Source organism: Microtus pennsylvanicus, chromosome 20 (genome assembly GCF_037038515.1).
Source record: "Microtus pennsylvanicus isolate mMicPen1 chromosome 20, mMicPen1.hap1, whole genome shotgun sequence".
NCBI classification, from domain to species: Eukaryota; Metazoa; Chordata; class Mammalia; order Rodentia; family Cricetidae; genus Microtus; species Microtus pennsylvanicus.
In genome coordinates this window covers 36,530,173-36,543,233 of record NC_134598.1, presented here as the reverse complement: position 1 = coordinate 36,543,233, position 13,061 = coordinate 36,530,173, and the positions used below count along the sequence as shown (strand labels likewise).

General features: G+C 47.9%; 1 protein-coding gene and 1 long non-coding RNA gene across 3 annotated transcripts in view; one reads left to right on the top strand and one right to left on the bottom strand.

Moving 5' to 3' along the window:
- The window catches only part of Slc41a2 (solute carrier family 41 member 2), a 75,028-nt gene extending 65,093 nt beyond the window's left edge, over positions 1–9,935 (top strand). For both annotated transcript variants that reach the window (XM_075954404.1, XM_075954403.1), the window contains exon 11: positions 6,681–9,935. In XM_075954404.1, the coding sequence (XP_075810519.1) occupies positions 6,681–6,866 (186 nt within the window). In that variant the 3' untranslated portion in view covers positions 6,867–9,935. The remainder of the gene's footprint in view (positions 1–6,680) is intronic.
- LOC142838787 (uncharacterized) lies at positions 1,807–11,542 on the bottom strand. Its single transcript, XR_012908631.1, has 2 exons — positions 11,357–11,542; positions 1,807–2,543 (listed from the first exon to the last, which is right to left on the bottom strand). It is a non-coding gene; the product is annotated as an uncharacterized LOC142838787 (long non-coding RNA).
- Between the last annotated feature and the right edge of the window lie 1,519 nt (positions 11,543–13,061).

Sequence of the window (13,061 nt, the reverse complement as noted above, 5' to 3'; positions counted from 1 at the left end):
TCAGAACTTCTACAGTGCACAGTGTAGTTAGAATCTCAGAACTTCTACAGTGCACAGTGTAGTTAGAATCTCAGAACTTCTACAGTGCACAGCGTAGTTAGAATCTCAGAACTTCTACAGCACACAGTGTAGTTAGAATCTCAGAAGTTCTACAGTGCACAGCGTAGTTAGAATCTCAGAACTTCTACAGTGCACAGCGTAGTTAGAATGGCCTCAAACAGTGATCCGCTCACCTCTGCCTGTGCATACGTGGTCACAGTGGTGTTCACCATGTTTGTGCATATGGGGTCACGGTGGTGTTCACCATGTTTGTGCATACGGGGTCACGGTGGTGTTCCCTATGTCTTTGTGTACGGGGTCATGTAATGTTCCCTACATTATGTCTGTGCGTATGGGGTCACATAGTTTTCACTATGTCTGACACTTCATGGTCTTCATGGTTACTCGGCTTCCTTCAAACTTAAAAATTCTGTTTTGTTACCTATTTATTTCCTTTTTAGATTTCTACTCCTCTTTCTGTGTTGTGTGGAAGACTTAATTTTAGAAATTTTCTTTTATGTAAACAAACCCCTTACTCATGCTCTTGTAAACAAATCTGATGAAGCACGTTAGTTCTCACAGAAACATTGACACACACACGCACACACACAAATATACACTTACACTCTCGTGCAAACACATGCTTGTACACTCTTGCACATGCGCACATTCACACTCACACCTGCACTCACGCTATCATGCACGCACACATACACACCTGCACATGCACACATTCATACTCACACACACTCACACAGAAGGGGTGCTGACTGAAAATGGAAGGAGATTGGAGATGTAGGACAGGGCGAGAGAGGTAGTGGATGGGATGTCTGTGACTATGAAAACACATTATGTCTGTGTATGAAAATATAATGTAGCCCATTAGTATGTATAATTAATATATGCCAATGAACAACATTTAAAGGTATGCTGCTATAATAAATATACACATTTTAAAAATTAAATAGTATCGAAAGGTTCTACTTCCTTAGATCTGTTTCTCAGACCATCACTTTGAAATATTTTAGCCACTTTTTCTGCCATTATTTTAAAGTAACATGCCTAAACTTCAAGTTTATAAGTCAGGGCTTTAGGGCCATTATAATCATATTTCATATATATATATATTTTTTTGATTTTTCGAGACAGGGTTTCTCCGTAGCTTTTTATTCCTGTCCTGGAACTAGCTCTTGTAGACCAGGCTGGCCTTGAACTCACAGAGATCTACCTGCCTCTGCCTCCCTAGTGCTGGGATTAAAGGCGTGCGCCACCATCGCCCGGCATATTTCCTATATATTTTAAGAATATGAATTTTCAGTATACAACTAAGACTATATTAATGTTTGTATTGTAAGGCACATGGCTTTGCTCTGGCTGCATTTCCTTGGCATTAATAATTCTTTTTTTAACTTGGGTCTCTCCCCATAATCCCAGCCTTAGTGTTTCCTGCTGCCCCACCTTCTCCCCCTCTGGCTTCTGGTTTAACTTCACAGACTTGGTGCCTCCTTCAGGAGCAGATTAAAATAAGGCCTGGGGTGGAGTTTGAGTTTGGCCTTCAGGGAACTGGAGGGGTAGGGCTGGGGAAGGTGGAAGGGGAGTGAAGACAGAAGAAGCCTCTGGCCTCTGGAGAGTCCGCTGTGTGCTACCCTGCTTTCCCAGGACTGCCCGTGTTCTGGGAGATCCGGTCTGTGCTGGGAAGCAGTGGCTTTCAAAGTACAGATCCATCAGTATTTATAGAAATAAAAATTAAAGCTTCTGTCTGCCGGATGTGTTTAAAGTATATTTTATTAGCTTTATAATTGCTTGATAATAAATATTAGCACCGTATTTAGTAAGTGTGCTCAGATATTCTCTACAAGAGAGCAGCACAATGTGGGATCCTAGATTGCTGAGTTCATACACAGAGTGAGAGAGGACGGAACCGTGCCAGGAGAGGAATCCGAGGTGGTGGGCTGAGGGGTAGCCTGGTGTGGAAAGAAAGGCCCTAAATGCCCAGTAAGGGCGGCTGGGTCAGGGTCTCCAGCAACCAGGTCCTTACAGAAGTCACCACAATGCTTTCTCAGCCTCCAATTTTACCACGCCACTATCAAGTTTTTATGTTTTATTTATTCAGTAAATCTTCATTTGAATCGATGAAGGGGTGTCTCTTAAGTCCCAAGAGCAATGAATCCACGCACAGTCGAAGGGCTTGTGGCCTGACACTCCGGGAGCACACGCGTGTGCTGTCGTGTAACTAACTGCTTGTGTGTGGCGTTCTCAGGCCGTTGGCCTGGGGACTCAGGTCTCCCCGTTAGTAGACGCGGCATTTATTCCCAGCGCTTTCGCTGCTGTGCACGTGTATTGCTCAAGAGCTGGTCATCGTAGCGGTGACTGCTCCCCTCAGCCCCGAGGGATGCACAGAAATCTGGCCTGACCTGTGGTTTCTAGAGCAGCTCCTAGGTATGGCTCTCCCCTGCTCTCAGGGATCACGGCTGCTTGTGTCCGCGTCTATGCGCTGTGCTAGCCTGTGAGCGGAAGAAAATAGAAGTCATTTTTCTGAGATAATTTACTAAACATTTTATTTAAAAAAGATTTTTATTTTATGTGCTTTGATGTTTTGCCTCCATGTCTGAGTGAGGGTGCCAGGTCCCCTAGAAGTGGATTTACACACAGTTGTGAGCTGCCGTGTGGGTGCAGGGAATTGAACCTGGGTCCTCTGGAAGAGCAGCCAGTGTTCTGAACTGCTGAGCCATCTCTCCAGCCCCCCTTTACTATCTTTAATTATTATTTATTTGCTGTAATTATTTGAGGTAAGGAAATGAAATCATGACCTCGGGGGCCCAGGGCTGTCTTATTAACTATGTTTGCAAAAGTAAGGGGCCACTTGTGTTGTTGTTGACATCTTCAAAGTGTTGAGCTGTTCCTGAGGCTGGATGGCTTCGTGTCTCAGCACCGCCTGCCATTACCCAATGGGGCACGTCCATCAGGCTGCTGGGAGTGTTAGCCTGGGTCAGCACAGTAGGCTTGCCTCTTCTTAGAAGCTAAGGACTGTAGCATAGCAGGGTCAGGGTCGCCTGCAGATACCAGAAGTCACGATCCAGCCCAGCTTCGATCTTTCACCGTTTATTCTACATATGCCTTTTAAAATTTTATAAATTATACTTATTTGCATGTGTGTGTGTGTCTGTGTATGTGTGTGTAGATCAAAGGAGTACTTACTTGCAAGAATCCTCTCCTTCCTTCGAGAGTGAACTCAGTATGGAAGGCCCATGGCTGTATGTGTGTGAACACAGATGCATGTGTGCATGATGCTTGCATGTGTCTGCCACAGCATATGCCGAAGTAGCGCTCCAGGGACCGCCCTGTCCCTGTCTCCCGGCTGGCTGTAGGAGCAAAGGGTTTGTAGCTGGCTTTGCAAGGGTTCTGGGGATCTGAACTCAGGTCCTCACACCTGCGTGGCAAGTGCTTTAACAAAGGCTGAGGTCATCTCTCCAGACCTTCAGAAAAGATTTGTTTTTTTCCAGTAGCCTTAGGGCACTGTCAATCTGAGGCCCTGTTAAAATATCCAGCCCAGGATGTTCAGGGCACGTGGCTCACTCAGTTCCTTGAATGACCGTTTGTGGTTATGGATTTTTTTCTTAGGGATGATTTTTTTTTCTCTCCATGTAGTTAGACAAATGTCCGTCTTTGAGGACAGGTTTACTTCTTATGGAAGGAGTGAGTTTTAGTCTTCGAATCTTCTGTTAGATGACCCACCTGGGAAAGACTTTACCTTTACCTTCTGTTCCCTGTGCCCCGTGCTGCTCAAAAAATTAAATCGATAAAGAGAAGACCGAGCACTTAAGCCATGGGGAGCAAGCCAGTGAGAGCCCCCCCCCCCTGCCATGGCCTCTGCATCAGCTCCTGCCCCCAGTTCCTGCCCTTTGAGTTCCTGTCCTGACTTCAATCAGCCATGAACACTGATATGGAAGTGTGAGCTGAAAAGACCCTTCCCTCCACAGAAACCAAAAACAAAAACATAGAAGGCTCCTCAGGCTGCTGGAGAGGTTGAGAGCACCGATGCCTGGGTGTGGTTTGTGCCCAGTGAAGCATCCTGCTCAAGGCTGCTTAGGGCCAGGCGCCTCAGCATGCCTGTGGCCCTCTCCCTCTGAGGCCTCTGAGGATTTTTGCCTGCTCAGTGATGCCTTTAAAAAGACACCGCCTTCCAAAATTTGCTGAGCATCTGCAGTTGGTCTTCATGGTTGAGGTGTTTGCAGTGCAGCTAAAATGTTAAGCTCCCGTCCCTCGTTTGGGAGGGGACATCTCTCTGAGGCTTGGGTCCGGTTGTGTCGTGTACTAATCCACAGAGAGAAACTTCTCTTTTCCCAGTCACCCCCAGGCTCTGTTCGGCAGAGCCGGAGTGGGATGGGAGAACAGTGTAGCCTTTGGAGTCTCACGGCCTCAGCTGGACCTCATTCTCAATCGGTGTCTGACCAGACAAGCCCCTTCAACCTTTTCTCCATTCAGGTTTCCCCTCTAGAGAAGTCTCTGACAACAGTTCTCACTGTCGTCCTTAGGAGCAAAGGATGCCAAACGTTAGCACTGCTCACCCCCAAACCCCACAAAAACAACCAGATCAGAATGACGTTTTATCTGAAGATCAGAAGTAGACCGAATTCCCACTGACCGATAACCTTGAATTACCCCAGATATTTAAATACTAGATCTCAGCAGCGTTTTCCATCCTGGAGACCCGGACTAGAGGAGGCTGTCTTATAGGGACATGGATTCAACCTTTGCAGAGCCCGGTTAGGAAGGACTGTGCTCATTTCTATTCCTGAGGTTTATTTGTGTCATGTTCCTAAGCGTCCCTCCGCCAACTCAGTCATCCTTCCTCATACAACACACAAGGCTGCTGCTCGCAGGCACAGCGCTAAAGAGACGCTAATGCATGCGAGTGTTGGTCTGGCCCAGAGGAGCAGCCTGCCTAGAAAGTCAATAGCATCCAAAGCAAATAGATATTCTTGTGCTTGCGTATTTATTTAAATTCCAGACAGTACGTTTATAACTTGCATAATTAACCAGGGCTACAAAGTTGCCTTCTGAGGAGGCATATTTACCCAGAGAAGTTATGCATATTTCATAGAGAGCCGACGATGTTAGGACACAGTGCACCCTTGCTTTGGCGTCTGGTGTGGAAAGCGTCTGTGTCTTGATCAGTAATTTAACTTCGAGGCAAAACACGTTGCAATAAGAAGACTCTGATACCATGATCCTCATAATTTACACCCAGAGGTCCAAGAAAACACTAATATGTCTTGATAACCTTAAGAAAAGAGTTTTAAAAACGGAAACCTGTTTGAACATTGTGAGAACGCTTTTAAAAAGACACCATGCCAGAAGCTGGTTTGATTCTGTGGCCTGTGGTGCAGAGGAAATGGAAGGAGAATGTGGGGGAGAGAGCAAAGAGGGGGCGCAAAGACTGTTGTGCGTGACCACGTGTGACAGCAGGCGCCTTCCTCTGTGGTTCACAGCTGGGACACACAGCAAAGGCAAGACCACGCATTTTAGAGAGGCTTGGAGGTGAAATGTCACAGCGGTCACTGGTGTTAGGAGCCAGTGTGTGGGGGTGCTCACACGTGTGTTCCAAATTACCTTTTCAATAAAAGCCACGGATTCTGAACTGACAGCGCTAGCGTTCATGGAAGACTTGAGGAGTCAGGCAGAGCTGTAGCTCTATATAGCATCTCGTTCTGTGCTGCAGTGCATTTTCTGGGTTTGGAGGAGGTGCAAGGTGAGTGCCTTTTTGGAGCAGAGGCGTTGCTTCAAGACCAACCAGATCCTGCTACTGGGTCTAAAGCTTGTGGCACTCTGAGGCAGGACTGCAAACCACTGGCTCTGGCAGCTGGTCTGGGATCCTTGTACCTTTCTGCTTTGAGGCTTGTTTTGTTTTCTCAAATCAGTAGAGACTCAGATTAATAAGGAATCGGCCAGAAGAATAAATTGAGATTCAAAACCATTGGTTTTCAGAGAGTTTCGTTATGTACCATAAACCAGGCCTTGAACTCACTCTGTGACCTGCGAACTCACAGCAATCCTTCTTTGTCTCTCAAGGGCTGAAATTACAAACCAAATTCCAAATCTTACAGTACATAAGTTCAAGACTCTAATATTCTCTGCTCCCTACACACTCAAAACAGTGTCTGAATTAGCTTTATGTGGTTGCCAGGCGACCTTGGCCAGTGGAGCAGTAAGGAAAGTAAGCCTCACGCAGGGGTGCCAGGGCCCGGAGGTGCCATCTCTGGCCCTTACCCCTGGGGATCTTACCTTTGGCACCTGTCTCTCAGATTTGGACAAGCCACGCTCCATCCTGGTAAAGGGGCCAGAGCTAGAATGGCCGTCCTTGGCCATTTGAAACCCAAGGCAGAGAAGAAAACACCACGGACCACAGCTGGATGGAGGCGAGACGTTGCCTGTGACAAGTGGGCTGCTCCAGCATCTGGAGTCTAGGCTTCTCTTGTTAGGAAAGGATTACAGTCCTGTTAACTAGCTGTCTCTTCTCAAGCGTGCTTCTTGACCCGGACATATGCTGCTCCTCCCAGAAACAAGCAGCTCAGACCCTTGGCCGTGTTCAGGGCAGGGAGATACAGCTGACAGTGGTCATGTCTGGTTCTCTCTTACAGGTGTTCATCCTGCTGTGGATCGCAGACTGGATGGTCCATCGCTTCTGGAGGAAAGGGAAGGACCCGGACAGTTTCTCCATCCCCTACCTAACGGCGCTGGGTGACCTGCTCGGGACAGCTCTGCTGGCCTTAAGTTTCCATTTTCTCTGGCTTATTGGAGACCGTGATGGCGACGTGGGGGACTAACGGGTCCTTGAAGCTGATGCAGGGCCACCCAGGAGGAGAAGACAAGGCAGCCACTGCTGCCCCTCCCGTCCCCAAAGCTCTTCATCAGTTGTGTGACTTACGCCAGGGTTGTCTGCGGTTCACCCTGACTCCATACATGGCCTTAATGTACATTTTAAGGAATTTGTGCTGGAACCACAATGAACGGTATTTGTGCTGCTTTTTGTAGAATAAATAATTTGACACAGACATAGATACAAGCTCACACTCTAAAATTACTTAGGAAAGAATATAAGATGTTTACAATGAATCGTGTTGAAACCACAGACCTAACAGACACGTACTTGACTCTTAAGTTACAGTGCAAGGTTAGAGGCCAGGGAGCTTTAGCCTTCTTTGTCCTAGAGCTGTGTCCCGCTACAAAGATACCGTGACCTGAAGGCACCAGCCCAGCTTTCCTGAGTGTTAACTGTGCCCTCCTCCGTGGGAGCTGAGGTTGTCAGTCACCGAGTCCTAAGCTGATTGCATCCGTCCTGCGGAGCTAGCGACAGACTGACTTCTACTCTTGTTTAAAACTGCCCCGTGCCAATGTTCGTTTAATGTCTGTTCTCAGCAGGTAACCCCTGAGGTTGGGGAGAAGGGGCTCACCGCGTTACCCCAGCAGGCCTTGGACTTGCAGTCCTCCTGCTTCGGTTCCGTCCGTCCTCCCGATTCTAAAGCACTGGGCCTTTGCTCTTTCGTGGGTTAAAAAGCTTTGATCTGATTTAGAAAACAGTCCTCAAAGCAGAAGATGAGTTGAGCTGTGTTTGTGGGCCCAAGATAGTGTGTGTGTGCGTGTGCATGTGCGTGTGAACATATGCGTGCCCACGAGTGCATGCGCATGTGTGTGTATGCGTATAAGCGAACGTGTGTGAGCGTGTAGGTAGGCCTGTGTTCCAGAATGTGTAAACATGTGTTTGACCATGTGTGAGTGTATGTGTGCGTATGTCAAAAGAGACAGACAGATAGCAACCAGAGAGAACAACACAGAGACACAGAGAGACAACGTGATTTCTTTTTCTACAATAAGTACCATTTGATGTAACACAGACCTAAGAATTGGGAAGAGCAGGTGGCCCTGTGGCTCTGTAAGGCACCCTGCCTGTCAGTTGTCCCTCCAAAGGAGAAGTTGTGGCCGACCTCATTAGCATCCAATCACAGGCTTCATCGGCAGAGACCAACTCAAACATTTTTCTGAAACTCCAACCAGTATTCTGTGCACTGGACTGGCACCTGCCTAGTCAGTAGGAAGCCCTTTCAGATCACTAGCACTTAGAAAACTGCAGTGCAATCTTTAAGACCATTGACTATTTAATAATTTAAGCTGCTGAGGGAACAAAGTTCACATGGCGTTGATCGTCATGGTGAGTTTGTGTTGTGTAACTAGCAGGTGGATTGCTGTATATGGAGGAAGGATTCTTACTCAGTCTTTATGGAGGCTGTGCTTTAGAGTTATATATTTTTGCTTATTTTTAAACTTCATTCAATTCTTCTGCCTTATAATCAAACTTTGAAGGCATAGTTTGAACTAATTTTGGGACCTCTCCTTTAGAGAGTCATGTCACAGCAAACACTGATAAAATAAGCTTAAAGTTTATGTTGATGAATATGTAGTTGCAATGATTATTTTATGTTTTAAGAAATTGATACTACCTTTCATATTATTATAAAGTATTTGTGAATTTGGGTTTTGCATTTGGGCTGTACATTCTTTTGTTTTGAGACAGTCTTGCTCAGTATTCCAGGTGAGGCTTAGACTGGAGATCCACCTGCCTTAGCCTACTGGGAATCTTTAACTCACAAAAAGTGCAGAGTAAGCCCCAGTGTTAGCGCTGGCCAGCAGTCTTAGGCTGCTGTGCCATGCATTCCAAAGCACACGCAAATGCTGACAGCATGGTCTTGCTGTGGATTAAATGGAGTCCGGAGTCCCCGTCTGTATTTTATAGCGGGGCAGGGGGAGGGGGGTTGCAGAGTGACATTTTAAGACTGCACAGCTGCAGAGCAACCAGATTGTTCTAGACCAGTAGACTTCGTTATGCACAGCTCTGCCCCACCCCCAATGCACCAAGAATATCCACCTAGGTACCCGAGAGGAAGACAGCTGGAGAAAGTCCAGTCCAGTGTTACTAGTCTTTCAGACTGCTTGCAGGGACGCCTCCACTTCATGTGTCTTGGTGGTCAGCACAGCCAACTCTGAGCTACTCATGGTCCTAAGGTCAGAGAGACTAAATGAAATAATAAATGCTTTACCTTATAAAATATTTTCCATCTTATAATGAAGACTTTAAAGAACAGTGCCTCATTTCTCTTCTTTTTGCCATTGTTTTGTTTTTTCAAGACAGGGTCCTCTCTATGTAGCCCTGGCTGTCCTGGTACTCGCTTTGTATCCCAGGCTGCCTCAGACTCACCGAGATCCCCCTGCCTCTGCCTCCTGAGTGCTGGGGTTAAAGGCGTGCGCCGCCACCTGGTGGTGTCTCATTTCTTCTAAGCACCAACCCTCTTCCTCCATCTACGGTGCCACAGGACAGCGGGCGGCTTATGCTCAGCCTTTGTCAGACGCCCGCAATGGGCAAATGAATTGAAAAGGGATACACATTGCTTTAGAAAACAATCGCAGATCTTTGAAAGTCTTACAAGTTTTATTTACCCATAAAATTTATTATCAGTCTTAGGTAAACTAACAGTATTTTTATACCACACAAAATCCTACCTTTCCAAAACTCCCTTTCCACTAATTTACCAGGCACATTATACACACAGCTTAAAAAAAATCATATTTTTTTATGCTTGACCATCCACCTTTTCCTGAAATTTCCAGAGTTTCTTAGAATCTAATAAAATAGAAACACAGGATGTTCCTTTGTGGAGACATCAGACAACCTCACACCATAAACTGTTCATGATGAGGCCAAATGAGTCCTTTCAAAGTGTCTCAGTGGTGAGGCGTCCCTTCCTTCCCTGTATCTAGGTATAATTTGCCCACTGATAGTGGTCTCTGGCACCCTGGAATTATTGTAAACGCAAGTCAGAATAAAACGTGAGAAGCCTGTCCTTGTGCTGTGGTGGTTTCTTTGTGGATTACCCTGTCAGCTGCGGAACAGGGAACATGTCTGGAAATCCCCCAGAGGGGTCCAGTTGGTCTGCCGCCCCCTCCGCTGGGTCCCGATGACAGCCGCACCTCCAGCCCCACTGCCCACCTGTCCTCTGTCATCCCTCAGAGCCCCGGGGCCATCAGTCTCTTCTAGACAGAGCTCACAGTCTCTGTCCCTGTCTCTGCCTGGCCCTGAGCCGTGGTGTACGGCTGTGAGAGGCACATGCCCACTCTGCCCAGTTGCCCACCCTGCCCCCGTTTACACGTCTAGCCGTGTTCAGGAAGCTGAGTGTTCTGTTGTCACCGCTTGCCCTCGGGACAGTGACACGGCCCAACCAGTTCACTGAAAGTACATTCATCCAGACCACCAACAGGATTGTGTTAACTCTAGTGATTAATTCCCACCAAAATAACAAGTCAGGGGTAGGCAGAGGCGGGCAGATCTCTGAGTTCAAGGCCAGCCTGGTCTACGGAGCAATTCCAGGACAGCCAGGGCTACACAGAGAAACCTTGTCTCAAAAAACAACAACAACAAAATACAAAGGGGGGGGGGCTAAATGTGACCTGATTATACGGGAAGAGCAGGTGGCCATCTCTAACTCTACCTCCGGGGTCTGCCCACGCCCACACGGCCTTCCTACACTGTCTGAAGCTCGTCTTCCACTGCCCCCCCCCGTTTCTCTCAGTTTCTCAGTGTTGGGGTGCTCACCTGTGTCCCCCCAGACCCCTCCTCATTGTTACGTCATCTACACTAATTCCTCCTTTACTTTCACATTCCAAGCCTCTCTATCGAGTTCCCCATCTATACTTCCCAATGTGGGCGGGCAGCGCCACTCCTTTAAGGACAGACAGCTAGGCAGCGCAGCCACAGCTGTTTTCAAGGGGCTGCTGTTCCCGACAGCTACAGGTCACTCCTTAAAGGCCCACTTCCCTCACCTCTGCAGAACTCTTGTTAAGTCAGGAAGAAAAGACCAACAACCCAAGAGTAAGGCAGTCCGCGGGGGGAGGGGGACTGGTCCCCGGACACTGACTCTCACTTGTGCTCATTGGACAAAACTCCAGTGCCAAAATGTCTCTTCTTAAGTCCAGAGTGGGCCCCTCTCCAGCCCCCGATACAGCAGTGCCACTGAAAGGGTCCTGGGTTCGGGCTGGGCCGACAGGTAAAGCGGACCGCTACTCCAAATCAGCATTCTTGGAAACCCTGTCAAGAGGGCGTCTGTTTGCCAGGAAAGGCGTTACTTTCTTACCTGCCACCTACAGCCCCCCAGCTCCGGAAGGGAGACTACTTCTCTCCAACTCAAACAAGACTCGGGCAGATCAAAGCCTCGCACTGCTTCCCAGGCTGCCCCAGATAACTCGCCCACCGCCTGCCCACACACACCTCTCAGACTGGCCGGACTCCCGCGTTGCTCTTCCCGCTGACTCTGGGGAGGTAGCCTCCACAGTCTGAATCCGCCCACGGAGCGGTGTAGTCCTGTGGGTTCACGGCTCCTTCCCTAAGACCTCCGTTCTCCCCGTGGCGTCACAGCTTCAGGGATAAAGAGTTCCGCTCCGTGTGAGCTCAAGGAATCTGTAAAACAGCTTAAAATCACGAGGGCGGGGCCTTGCAAAGGATATTTACCCAGAAGCCTCCACGTCCTAGAGACGTCCCCCCCCCCCCCCACCTCGAACACACCTGACTATATTTCCAAACACACAGCGACCTACATCACGGCTCGTTAAGGGCAAAGAAAAGCAGCTGGAGGCAAACTACCCTGCCGGTTTACGGAGCCATGTCGATTTACCGAGGGTTAAAAACTTGGACAGACAGAAAGTGGTCTCCCATGGTGCAGGACCTAGGGAAAGCCAGTAGCCTAATAAGTCACCACAGGGGGCCTAAGAGTGAGTGGGAAAACTGGCAAAGTACACGCTTAGGAGCCATGCAAAGTACACACTTACAAAGTACACACTTAGGAGCCATGCAACCAAGTCACAAAAAAAGAAGAACCAAAGGAAAAAAAAAACTTAAACTTTTAAGGAAGCATTGGAACTCGTGTGGGACAGCATCCTTGGTGTCCTCGCCACACAGAGCCCATGGGTCACATGGCTGAACATGTCCTCACAGCACAGACAACTGCAGAAGGCAGTTTGAACTAAGGACTGCCTTTGGTTTGCTACACAGTTCCTCTTGTAGTTAATTGCGTTTATTTGCCTTATGTGTGTGTGTATGTCCTTTTTGTCTGCATGTCTGTCTGTGACATGTGTATGTCTAGTGCCTGCAGAGGCCAGAGGAAGCATTGGATTCCCTGGGACTGGAGTTACAGACGGTCGTGACTCTCTATGTGAGTGCTGGGACTTGAACCCAGGTCCTCTGGAAGAGCAGCCAGTGCTCTTAGCCACTGAGCCATCTATCTCACCAGCTCCACAGCTCCCCTTGCAAGGACAGCCTAAGGATAGAGTCTGTCTCTGGCTATAGACAAATACTCACGATAGAGTCATGGCACAGTATCTGAAAATGGTGTTTCGTGTCTCTGGCTCCTCAACCATTTCTGCTGGTAGCATTTCCAAACTTAAACAGAACAAAATGAAAAATGCCTGTTTGCGGAGAGAATTTGTTTGTGGATGGCTAATTCGATTTGGCACACTCTTGTGAGTTCGTAGGGCTTCATATTAAAGAGACGTGTTTTATTGGACAACAGTGCAAGCCACTTTGTACCATAAGTGAAGTCTTTATTAGGTGCCATATGTGAAAGAATTCTTTCTCTTGACGTAGAGGAGTTCCAAGGGTGCTCAGTGTTCCTAGCAGGTAACATGTGGGAAGACCAATGACTTACATCTGGAAAAAGTACGTGGCATCAATAAGGGTGATAATCGGAAGACACAAAGCATCCAACACTTAATTAATAAAACACGTATTATCACGTACAATTCTAATCTCCCCAAACCTCTCCCCAGACATTTCATGACATGGAAGTGGAAAAGCAAATTGTGTTTGTGCGCGTTGACTAACCCCTGTCCCACTCCCCCTCCACCGCCCCCCCTCCGCCCTCCACCATCCCCGCATCCAGGGGCTCGAGGGCCAAAAAGCAAGTGCCATTCAAAGGAAG